At 31.7% G+C, this 21,663-nt stretch overlaps 4 protein-coding genes across 7 annotated transcripts; 3 read left to right on the plus strand and 1 right to left on the minus strand.

The window, feature by feature from the left end:
* Positions 1–165: 165 nt before the first annotated feature.
* LOC111007674 (tubulin-tyrosine ligase) lies at positions 166–4,774 on the minus strand. The gene is made up of 2 exons (XM_022280122.2): positions 4,282–4,774; positions 166–517 (listed from the first exon to the last, which is right to left on the minus strand). Exons 1-2 carry the CDS (start codon positions 4,623–4,625, stop codon positions 241–243), a joined length of 621 nt encoding a protein of 206 aa, XP_022135814.1. The 5' UTR covers positions 4,626–4,774; the 3' UTR covers positions 166–240.
* A 2,541-nt stretch (positions 4,775–7,315) lies between these two features.
* Positions 7,316–9,576, plus strand: LOC111007579 (beta-mannosyltransferase-like protein). Its single transcript, XM_022279989.2, has 2 exons — positions 7,316–7,711; positions 9,234–9,576. The coding sequence occupies exons 1-2, from the start codon at positions 7,532–7,534 to the stop codon at positions 9,405–9,407; spliced, it is 354 nt and encodes a 117-aa protein (XP_022135681.1). The 5' UTR covers positions 7,316–7,531; the 3' UTR covers positions 9,408–9,576.
* A 1,647-nt stretch (positions 9,577–11,223) lies between these two features.
* Positions 11,224–16,568, plus strand: LOC111007729 (Pectin lyase-like superfamily protein). 3 transcript variants are annotated; one of them, XM_088122505.1, is made up of 8 exons: positions 11,225–11,557; positions 11,683–11,833; positions 12,514–12,654; positions 12,735–12,911; positions 13,473–13,762; positions 13,844–14,072; positions 14,717–14,895; positions 16,442–16,568. In XM_088122505.1, the coding sequence occupies exons 1-8, from the start codon at positions 11,550–11,552 to the stop codon at positions 16,443–16,445; spliced, it is 1,179 nt and encodes a 392-aa protein (XP_087978631.1). In that variant the 5' UTR covers positions 11,225–11,549; the 3' UTR covers positions 16,446–16,568. The 3 variants fall into 3 exon arrangements, with proteins under 3 accessions (XP_022135890.1, XP_087978631.1, XP_022135889.1); XM_022280198.2 differs by lacking the exon at positions 16,442–16,568 and having other exon boundaries at positions 11,224–11,557; positions 14,717–15,073; XM_022280197.2 differs by lacking the exons at positions 11,225–11,557; positions 16,442–16,568 and having other exon boundaries at positions 11,612–11,833; positions 14,717–15,073.
* On the plus strand, positions 16,557–21,538 carry LOC111007730 (damage-control phosphatase At2g17340). Of its 2 annotated transcripts, none has more exons than XM_022280200.2 (12): positions 16,557–16,738; positions 17,273–17,338; positions 17,695–17,761; positions 17,884–17,952; positions 18,296–18,436; positions 19,178–19,306; positions 19,443–19,529; positions 20,039–20,113; positions 20,190–20,267; positions 20,357–20,434; positions 21,103–21,165; positions 21,275–21,538. In XM_022280200.2, the coding sequence occupies exons 1-12, from the start codon at positions 16,569–16,571 to the stop codon at positions 21,353–21,355; spliced, it is 1,104 nt and encodes a 367-aa protein (XP_022135892.1). In that variant the 5' UTR covers positions 16,557–16,568; the 3' UTR covers positions 21,356–21,538. The 2 variants fall into 2 exon arrangements, with proteins under 2 accessions (XP_022135892.1, XP_087978632.1); XM_088122506.1 differs by having other exon boundaries at positions 20,039–20,077.
* The last annotated feature ends 125 nt before the right edge of the window (positions 21,539–21,663 follow it).

The raw sequence follows: 21,663 nt of genomic DNA on the forward strand, positions 1-21,663 counted from the left end.
ATGACTTCTTCTTGCTATATATATTTCTACTACATAAAAATAATAATTTCAAAATCCAGAAGATTGCCTTCCCATTTCCTACCCTAATTTCTAATCAACGGTAGGAGTGAAAATTTCATATTCACTGTTTGACTATTCTGATCTCTTTAAGTCTTCCAAAATTCATACCAAAATTGCTGTTCATAAGATATGACATAAAAATAATTAAAGAATAGGTGTCTGTGGGGAAAGAAGTTTAAGTTAGGTTATAATATCTTTCAAACTAACAATGCAGATGATGTCTTCTTCTGTATTGTCTTCAATCATATTTCTGTTGTGATCTTGTTGTTCTTGCTTGTTCTTGCTGCTCTTCTTGTTATTGTTATTGCTATTGCTGTGCCAATTGTTCTTGTGAAAGTTGTAGGAGTTGAGTGTTGTTTGATCAAGAGTCCCTTCTCTGTATACAAAATTACCCCCTTCTTCGTCCATTCGTCGCCACTTCCTGTTTCGATCCTGGTTTCGGTACAATGGCAGTCCTCTACAAAATAAACAACAAATATATGTATGTATTCTATCTTTGTAACCACTATTTAGATGCTTTAAATACTATTTTAGTCCATCAACTTTCGAAACATTTATTTTGATTCATGTACTTCTGAAAAGTGACTGTTTCGGTCCTTCATTTATCATAATTTCAACACGACATTTCGATCACTAAGATCTAGTTTGATAACTGTTTTGTTTTTTCGTTTTTTTATTTTGAAAAATTATGCTTGTTTGATCACAATTTTTGGTATATTTTTACTTTTAAATCACGTTTAAACTCTTGGTCAAATTTAAAAAAAAAAAATTTTTTTTTTAAGTTTTCAAAATTTGGCTTTTCAAAAAGCAAATGCAAAATGCAAAACAAAGAAATACATGGTAAAAGTAATATTTAGAAGTTTAATTAAAAAAAATTATCAAACAAAGCCCAAATTTCTTAAAATGTACTCGTAAATTTTTATTAAGTAGTTTTCATTTTGTATAAAATTTATGTTAAAATTTTACAATTGGAATAAAATTTGTCACTTTAAAAAAGTATAAGAACAAAATCGGACTTTTTGGTAGTAAATGGACTAAAATGATAAAACTAAATACAGGAACTAAAATAATATTTAATTTGTAACTTTCTTTACATGTAGTGGCACTTTGTACATCAAGATTAACGTTACTTTATTTCTTGAATATTTTTTTGAAAGCTTAATACAAAATAAAACAAAAAAAAAAAAGATGATAACAATATTAAGCAAGAGAAAAATATTAGGATTCTTTGCATTCAGTTTTCTTTTTAAATTAGATTGAGCTCATGTTCAAGTGTATTTTCTAAAATTATTTAGTGGATTGACATTTTTAAAATTAGTTTTTTATATAATTTTATACACTATTTTATAAGAAATATTTCATTCTCATGTTTTCAATTATTTCTTTTTCATACTAATTCAAGAATATAAAACATTCGAATTCAAGTTTTACTTAAAAAATGTACTAATAATTCTATATGAACACCCAGCAAATTTAACATACAGAAACCGAATGAAAATAGCAAAATTTTCAACAATTTAAATAGAGATCTGAAAAAACACTAAAAAAATAATAACAAACAAATTTTAATTGACTAGGACTATAAGAACTCATAAAATATTGCAATGACTCAACTGAAAAGCTTCAACAGATTTATAGATAGTCTCTACCTAGAATTTAATTAATAAAAAAATGGTTTTTTTATCCAGAAAGATGATTAAAGCCTTCGACATAGACAGTGGGTTTATTTTATTTTATTTTCACTGAAAAATAAAGTTCCAATACCAATGCATCATTATTCGGCTCCTCGTTTCCCTTTTTCCTATAAATTATAGCGGCACTTACAAAAATGCCAAAAAAAAAAAACATTTAAATACAATTTAACATAAATAACATAATTTTATTTAAATTAAAAAAAACTAACAGTTAGATTAATTAGCATAATATTTTTCAGGCACAATATCTTTTATAGTTAAGTGTAGATTTTATCCGTAAATTGAAAATTAGTTCTTTAATTTTGGTTCATACGCTTTTGAAAATTAAATTTCAATTATTATAATTTCACCCACTAACTCTAATCCTTACCTTTAAAATCTCAAATTTCGTGTTCTACATTTCATTTAAATTCTACATGTGGTCCGTAGAATCATTGCATAATTTATAAATTAAAAAAAAAAAGGGTGTAAACCTCAATTATTATCCACGTTTCATGTCTACACAGCCATCTAATTTAATGAAGCTAAAACTCAAACTATTTAAATGTTGAAATATCAAATTATGAAAGTTCAAAATTCAAATTAAAATTTTAAAAGTTTATGGGTTAAAAATACTTTTTTGTCCCTTAATACTTATGTAGTTTTAAATGGGTAACAATTTAGTTTGTAAACTTTAACATTCTAACAATTTAGTCCCTAAACTTTACAATATTGAATAAATTATTACTATTTTTAAAATACATAGACTGAAGTGTGTTTGTGTTATATTAATATTGAGTGATTAAATTGTTACCCATTTAAAAGTATAGAGACTAAATCAATAAAAGTACAATATTGTTTAACCTAAAAAAATAATTGACCAAATAGATATTTAATTTTTTTTTTTTTTTGATCATGTGTTAGGTGATAAATGCAACTTGCATGTGAAAATTACAGTAAATTGCCTGCATTACATTTACATGCAGGCGTGGAGTTTCGTGCTGCCCAATAGTTAAATATAATTATAAAAAAGATTAATAAATTGTGGTTTTTCAAAATTAAAAAAATGAAATATATATATATATATATATATATATATATTATACTATTGATTCTAGGGAATATAATAATAGATATAGAAAATATATGTTAAATTTTAACTAATATTGGAGAACTCAAAAGAGTTGTTTTTCTTTTAACAAATATTGTTTCCTTTTCAGTTGTGAAAACATGATCGATAATCTGATCTAATTGGTTAAATAAAGCTTATTTTTCTTTTATCACACTTGAGATATAAAAATAGGTGATGTAGAAATTTGTTAAAAAAAATCATGAGATATAAAAATAGGTGATGTAGAAATTTGTTAAAAAAAATCATGAGACTAAATTAAAACAAACATTCAAATAATCATTTTAAGTAATATTTTTGTTTCTTTTTCTTTATTGTATTTTTCAAAATCATTTTTTCTTTCAGATTCTTTCAAATAAAATAAAACAACTTTTCTCTTTCGAAATCTTCTTGAATGGAAATTCAAAGTCTAGATATATTTTTTAACCAATTAAATTATGCACCAACTTTCAAAATCAAATCTACATCATCTACAAACTAGTATTAATTTAACTATATATATATATATATAAATAATAATAATAAACAAAGGAAAAAGAACCAAAACTAAAAATTAAAAAAAGAATTGGCAAACAGGACTTTATTTCTCTTATTCTTTTTCATGAAACATCAAATCAAATGTCTCAAAGTAACTTGATATGTTATACATAATTTATAAAATAGTTTAATAAGGTTACTACCATAAATTTAAGCATAAATCAATTTGAAATAATTTTACAATATATAATGAATTTGAAAAATTTTTATAGGAAAGAAAAAATCATTGTCCTAAATTGACTTTTCCTATTTGAGAGAAAAGGGTGGACCTTAATAGCCTGACCATTTATGGAATACAAAATAATTTTTTGACATATAATGATATAATTAAATTTTATTTTCTCTATTAAAATAAATATACAAACCAAATAATTAACAATATCAATTTGTCGAAAAATCAATTAAGAAGAATCAAGTGTTTTTTTTCAAACAAAAAAGAAAAAAAAAAGAATCAAAATTCCCTCTTATCGATAAGAAAGTAAATTGTATTTAATGTCAATATATCTGACAATTCGTGAAAAATAAGCTGTCAATCATCAGAGGCGAAACCAAGTTTACATTTCCATTTATTTCAAATTCATCGAGAAAAAAAGAATGCAAAACTGAATCAGGAATTTTCGAATTGCTTCTTATTCTTCACTTCAGTTTCTACCTAAAACCAGTAGTCAACCATGATTTTTTCAAAACAAAATCTCCTAAAATTAGTGTTAGAAATTCTTTCGAAAAGATACGAAAAGACGGTGGGCGAATCGATCAAATCAAACGACGAAAAGATACAGAAAACAACGAAAAAGGAAAAGGCGAAGAGCAGACGAACAAACAGGGAAAGCACAGAGAGGTCCAGAGAAAAAGCGAAATTAAAAGGAGTTACGACATTGTTACCTAATGTGGAAGAGATCGGAGATATCAAATTTCTCGAGGTAGAAATTGACGGCATCAAGAAACGCTCTGTATGTGTATATGTGAAGTCCGTCGATCCTCGGATGCGGCAGTCGCGGCGTCGGCGGAGCCTCCGCCGCCAAGGCAACCGACTTGCTCCGGCAATCGGCGGCGGAGTATTTGTACGATTTCCAGGAGATTCCGGCTCCGTTGACCGCCGGTTCGAGGCCGACGAAACCTAAGGTCGCCATAATAGGCTCGAGCTCCTCGTGCGTCATGATTGGCTTGAAGGTTTTGGTGTACCACACCGCTAATTTCCTCATGGACTCCCTGAGGCAGTCCTCCATTTTCAGCGGCGCCGGAGCTCTGGTATCTCGATCGGAAAAGTAATCGGAAAATCAACCGCTTGAGCGAGTGAAGAGACGAAGGGGGAGAGTTTTTTGAGTTTTCTTTGGGAGGAAGGGATCTTGAATGTAGGGATTTCAGGGAGAATTTTTGGAGGGTGGAAGTTTGAAGGAGGGGGATTTATTTTGCCCTCTTACTTTAGCGAAATTACTGAAATGCCATTGAGCAAGATTCTTAATTAATATCGTTTTCTTTTCCTTTTTCCAAAAAAAAAAATATGTACTTGCTTCCACTCAAATTAATAATGTATGTAAATCTATGTACTTATTATTATTTTTTAATCTTTAATATTTTGAAAACTTTTTTAGTTTAAAAATTTGTGAAAGTGAGAATTTGAATTGAACAGTTTGTTTTTTTACTTTTTTAATATAGTTTATATATTTTAATAGAATGATATTTTGAAATTTTATAATTTTATAAATAGAAGATACTAATTATCTTTTGTATTTATTGTATTAAAAAAATAATGATATTGTTGGAATTAAAATTTAAAACAAACATGACGTAAAATTTAAAACAAACATGGCGAAGATTAAATAGATATTGTGTACATTATCTAATTAAACTTTCTAATGTTAAATGTCAAAATATATAAATAAATAAATATATATATATAAATATATATATATTTATACTCCCTCCTGATGAGACATAATCACTTACACTTTAAATCGAAGTTTGATTGACCTTTTTATTTTGTTAAATTACCAGATTCTGAACTTTAAAAAATGTGTCAATAGGTATATTCAAAGTTTCATGTATTTTCAAAGTTTTTATAGGTATTTAAAATTTCAATATTATATCCATTTAGTCTTCCCACGAGTTTATAATAAGTATAAAATTTTTTATGTTTCATATATTTATGTCATTAATTTTCTCAATTTAATACTTATGTGTTATGCTGACTTGTGTATAGTATTTAAAGACTATGCATTGAATTCGCTTTGAATGAGTTGAATTTGCCACTTTTTCCACCCACACAATGTCTAAACCTGCTAAAAATTGATCATTTTGTATGAATTTTATCTCACGCTAACACATTAAATTTACTGCATCAAAGTTAATCATACAACTCGTGTATTTAGTAATCCTTAAAGGGTTGGATTTAAATGTACGATTCATTAGACACAAAAATTGAAATATGACGACTAAATAGATATAGCTGTCAATCCGAACACAACTCAATTGAATAAAGTACAAATTATTTTATTTGAAGTTGAGATTTAATGCCTACCCACGTATTACTTACTTAAATTTCAATAGAAAATATTTGGGTAGATAGCTAAATAGTGAAAGGAGAGAGTAAATAAATAAACATACATTTGAATGGTAATATGAATATTATGCAAATACTGTCAGACAAAAGGATAATGACTTGAAAAAATATATTAACAAATTTAATAAATTGGAAAATATGGCTAGCAAAATAAGTTCATCACATCTTCCCATAATTATTTATTTTGTTTCCAAATGTAGAAGAAATAATTATACATTTACATAAATTGTTTGCAGATAATAAAAAGGAGGGATTGGAGATATAATTGGGATTTAGTTCCATATTAAGTAGTGGGGAAACTTTTGAAAGCTCTTTTTAACTGGTGATATGAAAATATAAATATAAAAATTAGATATTTAGTTTCGTAATAAATAGTTGGTGTATTATTTCCTAAGTATATGTTTGGTAACAAAGTTAAAAATTGACTATCATTTTAAAAATATATTAAAAGTGTGTTTATTAACATATTCATAAAATAGCAGGAGTTATCAACTAATATTTACTTAAATCATAGCTCAATTGATTAAGATATCTATTCAAAATTATGGTTCCAATCCTCTGGTACTAAAAAATAAAATAGTTATTTTAATCTAGATATCACTAATTAAGTTATTAGCACGAATGTCACATATATAATTATCATTTTAAAATATTATATTATTCATAATATATTATCTGTTTTTTTTGTCAAAGCGAGCATAGCTCGGTAATTGGCATATACCTCCACCCAAGAGGTTGTGAATTTATATTTATATATTATCTGTTTTAATATTTACAAAATGAAATAAATTTATAATACAAATGATATATTTATCCAAAATTTTAGTTGCTAATGTAGTAATTCATTTTTAAATTTTAATTTTAAATTCTAAACGATACTAATATTATCTTCACAATTTCTATTATTTAGATCATATAATAAAAAAAATAATTTTAAAATGTGAATAATATTCCTTGAATCGATAAAATCAATGAATCTAAAAATAATAGAGAGAATCCAAATGACATATATGTATTTATCTTTCTCGTGTTAAATTAAAATTTTCAAACGTCTGGACATCATCATATTAATATATACACATCTAAAATCAAGACTATATATTAATTTAAGATTGATGTGACTAAGAAAATAAATCACAAATGCCCAATAAAGCGAGATACCTACTTCCCACAACTTTTGAAACACCTATAATAAACAATATATATTAATTAATTTTTATTCTCTTTAATATTAGCGTTGAAAAATTGGCTTGACGCAGAATCGTGCACAGCGAAACGCACCGTTTTGGGTCCACTAGAGGAAAAGGGTGGCCACAAAGAAACCGGGCCCAATAAGAAGTGAGAAGGGCCAAGCCTGTGTCCACTTATTCGTTCCTTTTTCTCTCTCTAATCTCTCTCTCTCTCTCTCTCTCTCTCCTCTGTGGAAAGCGCCATCCTCCGTCTTCCGCCATGTCTTCTTCCTCGATTCCTTCACTTGCCGAAACCTAACCAGACGCTGAGATTCTCTGAGAGGAGAGGTTGTTCCGGTTGAATTTGCAGAGTTTTCCGAGGTGCAACTGGCGGAAATTGGCGATGTCTCTGAGAATAAAGGCGGTGGTGGATAAATTCGTGGAGGAGCTGAAGGAAGCCTTGGATGCGGACATTCAGGACCGAATCATGAAGGAGAGAGAGATGCAGAGTTACATCGAAGAGCGTGAACGCGAGGTCGCTGAGCGGGAAGCTGCTTGGAAGGCCGAGCTCTCACGTCGTGAGGTACTTGGTTGAATTCCCTCTCTCTCTCGTCAAATTAGTTTGTTTCTGTATATCTTTTTGTTTTTTGGGCTGAATCGAAGATTTTACTGGCGAGTTTCCATGGATACATGCTCATTTCTGTCCTAATTTTCTCACACTAAGCATTAGTATTAAGAAAAGTGCTCAGTCTATTTGATTTCTCTTTTTCATGCTTTTAACTGCTTTCACTCTGTGGTGTTGAAGAAAATGGAAACTTCTGCTATCAATTTTGTCATTTCATAATTAGTACTTCTGGGCTTTATTCTCAGCTTAATTATTAGGCAGAATTATTGGTGGTGCTTTCACAATTAAGTTGTAAAGTAGTCTTATTGTGGTGTGTTTGTGAGACTTTTCAGTTAAAAAATAAGATAAAGAGCTCACGTCGTCTATTTCTAGTAATTAACCATTACATCATCTTTATTTCTTCTCCCGCTCTGTGTCTCGTATCTTATAGGTTGTAAAATGCTTGTTTTCTGGACTTCACTAGCCATTGCTGCATCAATTGCAGGATGTCATTTTCCCTTGTCCATTGTTTTCATATTTTCCTCCAGATATAGGAAGAATGGTTTTAGTGAAATGTGTTTATGGACGCGAAGTTTAAGTTTTTGCAGAGGAGTGGGTAATAGAATCATGGGTTTGGCTTGTAAGTTTATGATCAGTAGAAATTGGTATGCTGTATACAAAACGTGTGTAGTAAGGCTTAGGATTATGTAGCCAGTAAAATTAACAAATCTATAGCCAGGGACAAGTAAATTCATATATGGACTCAAGTTCTTTAAGTTCAAGTTATTTAGTCTAACTATTGAGTCAAAAACTCCCATCAGTTTTAACGGTGCATCAGATGCAGAGCATAGTAAATTCGACTGTAGCCAGACAAGTGAATTAGCAACTTCCACATATATTATATTGCCCTTAAATCAAATGAGTTAGTTGCATAGAAACTCGAAGTTACCCAACATACTACTTGCATTGAGTAGACAATAATTGGTGAAAGAATTTTTTTCTATGCTAGCCACCTACTAAAGATTTAATAACTAAATATAGCAGGGTTAAGTTATTGCCCCACGAGATTAGTCAAGGTGCATACAAGATCTCAATGCTTACTTAAGTGAATTGAGCTAGAATATTTCCTTTACATATTGTAATATTCATTATGATTTTCACCATTTTCTATGCATCCATTAGTTCACTCCATGCTTCAAGGCCAAAGTGAAAAATAATAATGATGTTGATAATAGTAAAACCAAAGTCCCAAGAGACCACTTGGTCGGCAAAGGCTTGGGATCTCTGGGTCATACTGACTTAGAGGTCTCAAGTTCGAACCTTTCGATTAGTTTAATACCAAGTAATACCAAAAATCCTTCATGTCTTCCGAGTCTGAGGCAGGGGTGGATGCCCCTAGGTATAGTGGAGCAAAACTCCGACTCCCAATTATCAAAAATAGTAAAACCAAAGATGCCTTCTCATCATGTTTTGGATTTTGATCTTCTTCTTCTCCATTCAGGCAGAGATTGCACGTCAAGAAGCAAGGTTGAAGATGGAGAAGGAAAATCTGGAAAAGGAGAAAAGTGTACTAATGGGAACTGCATCAAATCAAGACAATCAAGATGGAGCTCTTGAAATTACTGTGAGTGGTGAGAAGTACCGATGCCTCAGGTTTGCAAAGGCCAAAAAATGAGGCTGACATAATGATATGATAGTAAAAAAGGGGACAAAAAAAGGTAGCTTCTTGTTCATTCCTATTTTTTTCAAAGCAAAATCATTAGTCTTGAAAGCTTCTAAGATGTACATGTAGGTAATTATTTGTTACATTATCATGATGCTAGCAGCCTTTTTTTTTTCTTCTAGAGCTTTATTCCATTTATTTTATGAATGATTGATTCTCCCTCTCTGTTCACACAAATTTTTCTTCCTAAAGAATTCTTTAATCATATTAGACCTCACATCATTCGTAAACGATGCTGGCATACATCCATACGTCCAAGAGGATTACTAAAAACCTATTTGGTGACATTCATGTTTTCAAGGAAGAAAAATAGAATTACGTTTAGTAACTGTTTTTTTTTTTAAAATAAACAAGACCACGTTTAACGTTTAGGGAAGAAAAGTCAAAGTTTTATTTAAAAATCAAAATTTCAAATAAACTATTTAAAAATTTTATGCTATATTTATTTGTTTATATTTATTATGCATTTTATAAGTCAAAGTTGATCAAATGATATTTTTATATCGTTTTGGAAAGAAACTAGAAATTAGAAATAAGGAGCTTTTTAATTTTTTACATAATTTTAGAAACATTTCTTTAAAAAATGAAAAATGATAAACAATAAATATTTATATTTTTCAAAAATTGAAAATGAGAAACATAAAATAGAACCGCAACGGAGTTAATGTTGGTAACTAAAGGGTCAGAATTACAATTACAATGGTAAGTAGCTAAATATATTTTTATGAAAAGTTTTGTCTCGCTCAATATCAAACCTCAATTATGAAATACCTTCTCTCTCACCTCACTCGTTATAGTATTTCTTAATTGAATTAATGGTCAATATTGGCTAGAAGCAGTTTGAAATCTTGAGTCTGACTCCCTCAAAAGACAGGGTTTCCCTTGGTACTCTCAACTTGTCAAGGTGTATAAGTTTTACCATAAACTTTTGAATTCATTAAATTACACCTCAAAATGAGATAAGTGTTACCATCTTCCCTTTAAACTTAGAAAAGTGTAATAATTTTACTTAATAGTAGATTTTTGTTTGGAATTTTGTTCAAAAATTATTATCATATATGTCCATTGAATTATAAAATATAACATCCAAACGGTTGTATCAAATGAAAAATAATTAAATTCATTTTTTATTAAAAATATTGATTTTTTGGCAAACATATAATTTTAAAAGAATACTTGTAAGCACTAAGATTCAAACTCATGACTAGTAGTGTCGGTAGGCAAAGTAAGAAGTCAAATATTATTTTCTACTTCATTGTGTACGATAAATAATATTTATAAATTTTAGGGGACATGTGCCTCCTCTAGCTCCTTTTGAAAATCCACTTGTGGTTGCTAGCAAATATTTTAATAGGAACAAAATGATGATAGATTAATATAATTGAGTAAAAACTTCAAGTGCTCGAATAACATATACGATTCGCGATTCTCTTGATAAAATATTTCAAGAAGATACAACGATAGTGACACCCAATCTTGAGTTCATAACCTTGTTTGTACATTTGGGGAGGTTTATTATTATTATTATCATCATATTTGACGGAGAGGTACTTCTATTCTAATTTATATTATGTTCTCTAAAAATACTTTTTGTTGTTAAAGCCAACATAGCTCAACACTAATTATCATATATCTTCCGCTGAATCTTTATCCATCTAAAATTATACGGCTAAATTGTTGCAAATTAAATTGCGGACTAAATGAAGGTATCTAACAAAAAAAATATATTTTATATTTGAATTTTTAAGTTTATATATATATATATATATATCCCATTTGCATTTGCATGATCAACAAGCAGCATCAATGTAGCGCGCGCAGGGACGCGCTACTCTCTGTAGTTCTTTCGACTAAATCCCCTCTCAATTGCAGCTGCGCCGGTCCGGCGGTCAGAGATCTCCGGTCCGACGAGCTTCCTGCCGCCGCGATGGGCGGCGATCTATTTGTCTTTGTCTTTTCCGTATGTGCGACGGTTAACAAGCAGATGCATAGTGGGGGGAGGGAGTTAACGACAGTTAACAATGGCGAATTTAAAATCCCCCAATTTTCTCAGCATTTTCGGTTGCAAATTTAAACCGATATTCTCCTCTCTCTATGAACTGGTGAGTTGAAAAATTATCTTCCTATTTCGAATTCACCGAGCAGAAACCAAAGCTTGTTAAGCTATTAACATGATTTTCCCCTTTCACATCACATTGTTCTTGGTGCTCTCGTTTTTCTGTTTTAGCTCAGTTCTTAGCAGAGAAATTTCGGGAGCGGACATTTTAGGTGCTCAGTTACGAGGTGGAAGCTTATTACATGGCAGAACAAAGAGCTCTCGTGTTTTCAGTGTCAGAAGCTTCGGTGCTCGAGCAAATGGATTAACAGATGATAGCAATGTCTGTTTATTTTGGTTCTTTTGAAAGTGATTTCAGCTTTTATTTGATTATTTGAACCCCAAAAGCCATGTTTCATCGCTACTGAAATGTTCTGTTTTCTTCTTCTTTTTTTTTTTGTGTTCTTTCTCTAGCTCACGAGATAGGACAACTTGGTTAATTTCATTATATTGTTCCTAAGGATTTCATTAGTCTGTCTGTTGTTTTCTATTGTTTTTTTTCTTATATTTAGAATCGTCCATTGAGAATAACTCTGTCACTTAGTCCAATTTCTTGCTTACTGGATATAAAAATTCAGTTTGGTTTCAAATGATGAGTTTTGGTACATATTTGGGAGTGCTTTTAAAGTCATTTTAGCAAAAAGTGCTCTATGTCAAAAAGAAAAGAAGAGCAAAAGTACTTTCATATAAGCATTTAGTAAATTGTGCTTAATGACAATTTAGTTTGATTGTTAGTTCTATACTCCTAAAAGTACTTTTAGATGCTTTCCTAACAATCACTTAGGTAAGAAGTAGTCTACTTAGATTATTTATTTATTTATTTAAAAAGCACTTACAAATCACTTTCAAATATGATGATTTTGAGTAGGAAGTGTTTTTTTGGAATCCTCCCAAACATAACATTAGATGGGTGAAAAGATTAAAATGACCTTTACAAAGTTTTCATGGTTGTCTGTGATTCAGGCCTTTGTAGCAGCATGGAAAAGGGCTTGTGGTTCCAGTGGAGTGGTAACGCTTCTGGTTCCAAAAGGGACATATTTGGTTGGTCCAGTAAAATTTTCAGGGCCTTGCAGGAATGTTTCATCTCTAACTGTTAAAATGAAGGCAAGGGTCTAATCTTCGATTTTCCTTAAAAACTTTTTCATAGAATTTGTTCGACTCCGAGCTCGAGTTTCCTTTTGCAGGGCTATTTGAAGGCCTCAACAGACCTGTCAAAGTATGACTCTGGTGCAGGCTGGATTGAGTTCAGATGGATGGAGGGGTTAATCTTGACCGGAGGTGGAACTTTCGACGGCCGAGGTGCTGAAGCATGGCCATTCAATAACTGCCTCAATGACTACAATTGCAGACTTCTTCCTACTGTAAATTCCTTACCACGTTTTTTTCCCTACTGATTTTTCACAAACTCAACATTAGGAATTGCAAGAACTGTTCTATTTGTTTCCATTTTGAAGCATTGGTAATGAATCATTTCAAACTCATATCTTGAAACATTAGAAAACAAACCGTTCTATTGCTTGCTGCCACTATAAACATCAGAAAGATTCTTACAATGAATTGTTTCAAATTTGTTACATTATGAAGTGCTAGAACTGTTCTATTGCTACCATTTGAAACATGATCAGTAAGATTCTTACAATGGATCATTTCACTTGAAACATTAGGAATTGCAAGAACTGTTCTCTTTGTTGCCTTTTGAAGAATTTGTAAGATTGTTACAACGAATTATTGTAAACTCATGTCTTGAAATATTAGGAACTGCAAGAACTATTTTCTTTGATGCCATTTTGAATCACTGGTAAGATTATTACAATGAATCATTTTAAACTCTTGTCTTGAAACATTAGGAATTGTAAGAACTGTTATCTTGATGCTATTTGAAACATCAGTAAGATTCTTACAGTGAATCATTTCTCTTTCAGAACTTGAAATTTGTGGCGATGAATAACACTGTCGTCCGACACATATCTTCGGTGAACAGCAAGTTCTTTCACCTAGCTTTAGTACACTGCAAGAGGTTCAAAGGTAGCAAACTCATGATTTCAGCTCCAGCAAATAGTCCCAACACTGATGGCATCCACATCGACCGAAGCTCTAACATCCATCTTTATCGATCACACATCCGAACTGGTGATGACTGCATATCCATCGGACAGGGGAATTCCCATGTCACAATCACCAGCATCAACTGTGGACCTGGCCATGGGATCAGGTACATCATCTTCTGTCCCCTTTAACTTGCATTCAGCAGCTAAAACCGCATTCTGGATCACATGTCTGCTGCTCGTTTCAGCGTTGGGAGCTTGGGAAGATATCAAAACGAAGGAGATGTTAGCAGATTAGTCGTTAAAGATTGCAGCCTTACAGGAACCACAAATGGGATCAGAATCAAGACAAGCCCAAACTCTCCTGGTAGCAGCTTAGCCACAAACATGACATTTAAGAACATTACCATGAACAATGTGTCCAATCCAATTATCATTGATCAATCATATTGTCCTTTCAGATCCTGCTCTTTTAAGGTAAGTCAGTGCTCTCTTAATATTAAATTTTGAAAAATGATTGTAGAGTTCTGCAAGATTAGTATAATATCTTTTAGGTCTAAATACTTAAAGTTCGTTTTATTTTAGTTCTTGAACTTTCATATCTATTTTAATTTTGAACTTATACAAAAACAACCATTTTGGTCCCGAATTTTCAAAAAATAATCATTTTGGGGCATAAATGTTGCCCAATACTCCTCTCAACCAACTTATATGACTCAAATGTATGCTTACAGTTGCATGCTAATACACATGCTTAAAGCTACCTTATCTACTAGTTAAAAAGCAAAATAAAACTAAGAACCAAAGTAGTTACTTAATTTATTTTATTGTTTTTTCTTGGGACAAGAAAAACTTCATTGAAAGAAGACCAAAAGAAACAGCCTAAGGACGAGAATGAGATAACCCCCTCCTGAAAAGAGAACTAAAAGAGAGCTAAGCGAGAAAAGCTCTCCAATCTTTCCCAAGAGACTGTAATTACAAGCAAGTTTAGGAGACCAAAGTGTAATAAACTTGGAAGAACAAGAACTAAACCCAAGAAGACCATTTTTGAGACAGATTTGAAACTCATTGCCAAAAATGAGTGCAATTTTTTCTGAGATGGGGTTGATTTGTTTGGGCAGGCACCATCTCTAGTGAAGCTGAGAAACATTTATTTCAAGAACATAAGAGGGACCTCTTCCTCCAAGGTGGCTGTGGCTTTAGAATGCAGCAAGGGATTCCCATGTCAGAATGTGAAGCTTGAAAATGTTCATTTGGTTCTGTCATCAGGCCACAACCACCCCTCTTCTTCCACTTGCAAGTATGTTAGAGCCAAATATATTGGCACCCAAATCCCACCCCCTTGTCTTTAGATTTCATTTGCAAATCTTTGCTTTGTTTTGCATATCATATTTCTTATGTTTCTCAAAAGTTGCCACTTTGTGAAATCTTGACATTATTTGCCACTTTGTTAAATTTTACTTGTAACTTTGATGTAATTGTTGTGGCTTTTTCCTTTATGTGTCATGTTTTAGGATTCCGTGCTACTTTGCAAGTGTGCCATGTAGGCGAGTCATTTCTAGTTCTCTCTTTACAGCCTGTTTGGATCGTGGGTTTTGTTCGGGTCTAATCTCTAGAGGTTAAATATCTCGGAGTTGAAAACTAGAGAGTTGAATGTCTTAATATAATAAATATTTGTGTTTGGATAATTAGTATAATTAATATTTGAGAATTAAATGTATGTATTTATTTGGAAAATTTTGTTCTTGGGATTTCAATAAAGTAAATAGGAATTAAATGTATATGTTAGATGTTATATATATATATATCTCTTGAAAAGGTTTTTGATGTTTTAACTGTTGAGTTGTTTTTTAATTGGATGTATTGACTCCTAGGAAGTTTCAAACTTTTCAAAGGTTTTTTGTTTTTGTTTTTTTTTTCTTGCTTTTTTGTTTTTTTGCTTGTTGTTCTCTCTTCAATGGGTCTCCAAAAAGGAAAAAATGTACTACAAATTTGTGTTTAGAAAAAAAAACACTATTTTGAAGGAGCGGACATGATATATTAATATAAAAACACTCGAAAGAGATGAGGGATGCAAAGTATTTTTTTAGTATAACATAAAGATTTAAATCTCCAACCTCGATGGAAGAATTAAATGTGATTTATTACTAAATTAGGTTTAAGTTCGCTGACACTTAGTGTTAATAAATTTTGACATAAACAAATTTTGAAAAACATACGATAGATTTTATTCATTTATTTTGTACCATGTATAGATCAATTAATATCATTCTTAGTTTTCTTAGTTTTTTTTTGTTATAATTTTCTTCTACGACATCATTTTTTTTTTGTTTAAGTTGGAAACGAGTAGATATCATGTACGTTGAACTATGTATGTGTTGACGATAATGTAATGACCTTTTACCATTAATACCATAAAAAGTCGGAGGTTTGAATTCCTACGTAAAGTGTTGTTGAATTAAAAAATAGAGATTAATGGTATTAAATTTGAAAACAATAAAAAAAATATTGTTAGCAGCATTAAATTTGGAAAAAAGAAAAAAAGAAAAAACAGATCGAGCCGACAGCTACCTCTCGTTAATAAAGTTCAAATTTGCCAAATCTGTATAAGTTGAAATAGAGTATTAGATACCTAAATTTTAGGTTAAAAAATAATATAACAATGATTAACTTTGCAAATTTAAGGATAAAATGTTTATATTATGAAAGTTGAATGGAAAAATTAATTAATTTTTTTAAAATTTTAATAACCAAAAAGAATATTTTGAAAATTAAAAAGATCGAAAGGGTAGAAAGCGGAAAGTTTGACTAAAATAAGTTATTTTGTTTTTATTATGATTTTTCAGATGAACTAAAATAAGATTTAAACCGTTGATAAAACTTTGCATGAGCGTGCATTTCTAGCGAAAAACCCAATCAAATCCAAAATACCAAAACCCAATCGAATCACAGCGAAGCTCGCAGTCGCCGGAGATGGAGAGCGCGTCGGAGCTGGTGCCGTTTCCGCTGCTTCTCACGCCGATCGAGTCCAATTACAGAGCCTGCACCATTCCCTACCGGTTCCCTTCCGATCATCCTCGCAGGCCCACCCCCATTGAGCTCTCCTGGATCGACCTCTTCTTCAATGTCATCCCTTCATTCAAGTACGTCCTCTATCTCTCCTTTTTCAATTTTTTGTTTTTGTTTTTGTTTTTGTTTCTGATCGCGTGTTCTTCTGCGTTGGGGAAGGGGAGGTCGATGATTGATCGCTATGTTATTGTTAGCGCTGTGGATTTGGCCTGATTGCTGGTTAATCGGTTGATTGCTGGTTAATCTGTTGATTGCTGTTCTTTTATTGCATAATATCTGAAAATGAGATTTTAGGATGAGTGACCGTCGATAATGGTTTTATTTCGAAAGTACATTTCTCGGGAGGAATTCATCATCCGTCTTTCTTGTTGATTTGTGGAAACGATAATTTACAGCTTTTTGGTGATTTTTCTTTTCTTTTGTTTCCCCCCTTTATGACAGCGCAAAAACTTTCTTCACTCTCTTATAGCTTAATGGTATGATCTTTTCAAATAGATTCTGATGGCTATGATGTCTCATCTACCAGTTTCCATTTTGTTATTTCTGTCAGCATTTGATAACTTGGTCGTAATTTCCCAAACTCATAGATGTTGTTTTGAAATTTTTAGAAAGCGGGCAGCTAGTGATCCCACAGTTCCAGATGCTGAAGAGAAAGCTGAAAAATTTGCTCAGAGGTGAGCTTCTGTTGAATGCTATTACATCAAATATCTTTTCATCTTTCTTCTCCTTCTCTAAGAAAGTCGCTTTGCATATTCCTAGCTAGAAACATATCAACACGTTAAAGTAATTATTGTGGCTGTATGTAGGATTTTTTTTTTAATTTTTAATTTTTTAATTTTTTTTTTTTGATTTGAAGTATTAATCTAGTTTCTGCTGGATTTGATTACTTTATCAGCTCGAGATTAGCCTTGCTGCACTGCACCTACAGAATACGTTGATTCTATGGTGTATCAGTTATGGGAATCATCTTTAAAAAGGATGATATGGTTCTCAACTTCTCATTTTGTGCTTTTGTATAATTTGTTAAAAGGTATGCTGAAATACTTGAGGACTTCATGAAAGACCCTGAGAGTCATGGAGGGCCACCTGACTGCATTGTAAGCCAATTTTTGTTATCAATGTTTTAGAATTTTTGAAATAAAGAAATAAGTAATGCATGGCTTACGTCTTGTGGTTTTCATTTAATTTTCATGGACTGACTTATTGTTAAAAATTGTAGCTTCTCTGTAGACTTCGGGAGCAAGTCCTTAGAGAATTGGGATTCAAAGATATATTCAAGAGGGTGAAGGCAAGTTTATACTTTCTCATATCAAATTATTTCCTTTAGAAAAGAAAATAATTTGTAGACTAGCATAGACATCAACCCATAGGACTGGATATAGACGTAAGGATCCTTGGACTCAACCATTGGTTCACATCTCTGAGAGTCACACGATCTGGGATATTGATGATATCATGATTCTCTTTTCTAATTTCTAAATGTTATTTAGTTAAGTGTTTGTTGCGATTTTCTCTGACAAATATTGATAGCAAGGGGATTTGGGGTATTAAAAAAGAGATTCAAGAATCATATGACATCAGCCATGATTACACGCTTCTGATGTCTTTGTATTTTGCTTCCTGACTAATAGGATGAAGAGAATGCAAAGGCTATAACTTTATTTGCTGATGTAGTTCGTCTTAATGATGCCATTGAAGATGATGGTAAACGTTTGGAGAATCTGGTTAGAGGAATATTTGCAGGCAACATTTTTGATCTTGGTTCTGCTCAGGTGGGTCATCCTTTCAGCCAATAAATTGTAGTATGTCTGTAATCATATGATGTCTTCACTGGTTGAGTCATTCTTCCTCACTTTAACTTAGACTTGATTGCTATTTTTCCTGAGAGGCATGTGTTAACTGGGTATGGTTTTAGTTAAAACTTTATTCTAAACAAAGTAGAACAGTTTGCTAACTTTTATTTGGTGCAATCTCATCATCTAAGTTTATTTTTTTTAATTATGATTTCCTGGTTCATAATTCCTGTTTAGGCATTGCCAGTTATTGTAGATTAAACTCCTTGATGTTTGTCAGTTGATGATTTTACTTGAATAGATGATACTTTCACTTTTGTTTCCCCTGGCATGAGACACAACATCATTGATCAAATCAAAGTATACAAAAGAGGATAAGATATTCTCCCCAAGGCCAGTGATGTAAGATGGTTTGAATCACAATATAATAGTAATTACAAATTTACATTTTCATTTGTCTAACAGAATCCACCAATTTGCTTCAATACCTGAACTCATCCAAAAAAAATTTGTCCTTTCTTATCAAATTGTCTAGGCCACAACCAAAATGTTGCTGCCAAGAAACTCTTCCCTAGAATCTAAACTTTCATAGTGTGATTCTTATTGGTTCTTGATGACATGCGTGTCTTTATTTTTTAAAAGTTACATATAGCTGGTTCTGATTACTTGAGAGGATATTCTGAACATTATTTTGAAGTGATATCAATTCACGTCTTGAAGCTAGCTGAAGTTTTCTCAAGGGATGGTATGTCTTTCTTGGCAAGTTGTCAAAATCTTGTTCCTCGTCCTTGGGTGATTGATGATTTGGACGTATTCCAACTCAAATGGAGTAAAAAATCATGGAAGAAGGTAAGTTTTGAATGTCATTTTCTGTATGGGATCTAGTTTTAATTTTTAATTATGAAAAGCTCATGCTTGCACATATCTTAAACTCATTTATTTGTCGAAGCTAATGTATAACTCGTGCTATTTTATACTATTGCAGGTCATAATATTTGTTGACAATTCCGGTGCAGATATTATTTTGGGCATTTTGCCCTTTGCTAGAGAGTTACTCCGTCGTGGAACTCAGGTTTAGCGGTAGACGAGTTATAGATTTTGTGTTTACTGTCTGGACTCTGTAAAAAACAATTATTTCTGAACTAAAAACTTCTAGACTCAGCCTGAAAAGTCTATTTATCTGGACGAGGCTCTAGAAGAGTAGAAGGAAATCCCAACTCTTACCTTGCTCCAAATTGGTGTTGTTTTACGTACAATAACACTTCCATTCACTCTTCCTATGCCAGACTAAGTAGCATTCTAGTTTCCTAGGCAGTTAATATTAATTTTTTACTTTCTTTAGTGTAAATCCTCTACTGTCTTTTCCTTTTCTTTTCAGAATCTTTCCATATCTGAATCCACCGTAGCTACTGTAAATTTTTACGAAAACGGTTTCTTAAATGGTTCCAGAAAGCTTTTTTCAGATCCAATTGCTTACTTTTTTTCAGAAATAGATTGCTCTCATAAACTTAGTGCTCTGTTTTCCACCCTTGAAAGGCTGCCATGTTGAGTATAATTAACTTGTTCTCTTTTCATCTGCAGGTCGTCTTAGCAGCTAATGACTTACCCTCTATTAATGATGTAACTTATCATGAACTAATTGAAATTTTAGCTCAGGTAGCTGTAAGAAAACTTTCTTGGTATTAATGATTTCAATGTATTTATCTCTTCTTGATATTTGTCAACTTATCAGCTAAAGGATGACCGCGGACAGCTTGAGGGAGTTGATACTTCCAACCTTTTAGTTGCCAATTCTGGCAATGATTTGCCGGTAAGGCATTGGCACTAAATTTTATATTTCAACTGGACTTTTTTTTAAATAATGTTCCAATAGTTATGATTCTTTATTTTTCCTTGAAGGTTATTGACCTTGGTCAAGTGTCCCAAGAGCTTAGCTACCTGTCAACTGATGCAGATCTAGTTATCTTGGAAGGAATGGTGAGTTCTTGCCAGTTCCTCGTGCTACTAGAATTGCATCTAAAATTATAAAATTATGTTGGCATCATAGTAATGTCGCAGCAAACCTAGTTTTCTTTTTCATCAAAAAGCAAACTTAGTTTTCTTTCTGTTAAATTCTTATTTTGTTGCGGCTCTAAACTTATTTGACAACATTCGAAGACGTTGTTTAGCAAAACTTCAGAGACCTTGGGGGAATAATTAGGTCAGGCTATGATACCAAAATTAGTTGTGATCCGTATATTTTTCTGATATTGTTTACCTTTCAGTTATCATAAAAGGATTGCAAGTGCGTAACATTTCTAAAGGAGTCCCAATCACAATAGCATAAAAAAATAGCCGAAAAAAAAGAGTCCAATTACAAGCTAATTAAGTAGAAAATGACTCCAATCCGAAAGAATAAGACCTAGTTGATAATTACAAAAGGTTAAGATATTGAAATCTAACAACATCCCAGACCTATTCCCAAGACCTCTCTAACCCTTCTAAAAATTAAACTAGTCCTCTCTAAAAAAGAAAAAAAAACTTAAATGATAGATGATTTAATCACAAATGGGAAAAAAATTTATTACTCCAGATAATAATCTAGGTTGGTGATGACTGATGAGCTGTGGGATTTTCAAGTTCCAACCTGTATTTTACACTTGCAGGGTCGTGGAATAGAAACAAATCTTTATGCTCAGTTCAAGTGCGATTCACTAAAGATTGGCATGGTAATCATTCCACTTCCCTGCCACGTTTTTTTTTCGCAAAGTTAGTCTAAGCAGCAAATAGATTTATAATTTATTCATTGTCTAGTGATTATTTCTGCTGGATTTACAGGTCAAGCATCCGGAGGTTGCACAATTTCTCGGAGGAAGGCTCTACGACTGTGTCTTCAAGTACAATGAAGTCTCTAGTTGATATTATATATTTTTTTTATATCTCACCTCAATTTTTTCTATCATTAATTATTTGTCTTCCAAGTACAATTCGAGGACTCGTCTAGGCTTTTCCATTCCATAACTATGAAGAAACATGAGAGATGTATTCTTATGTATTAGAAATTAGGAAAAGTAAAATAAGGAACATGGAGAATTGTTTGCATACTGCAGTAGTGATTTCCTTTTCTTATCTCTCTGCATATGAATATATTTTTATGTATTATGTACTTCAAATGTTAGATGATTTAACTTTTCTGGTAATAAGATGCAATATCATAAGAGGAGTGT

The sequence above is a fragment of the Momordica charantia genome (genome assembly GCF_013281855.1).
Source record: "Momordica charantia cultivar OHB3-1 chromosome 4 unlocalized genomic scaffold, Mcharantia_2.0 BLBB01000004.1, whole genome shotgun sequence".
In the NCBI taxonomy this organism is placed as follows: Eukaryota; Viridiplantae; Streptophyta; class Magnoliopsida; order Cucurbitales; family Cucurbitaceae; genus Momordica; species Momordica charantia.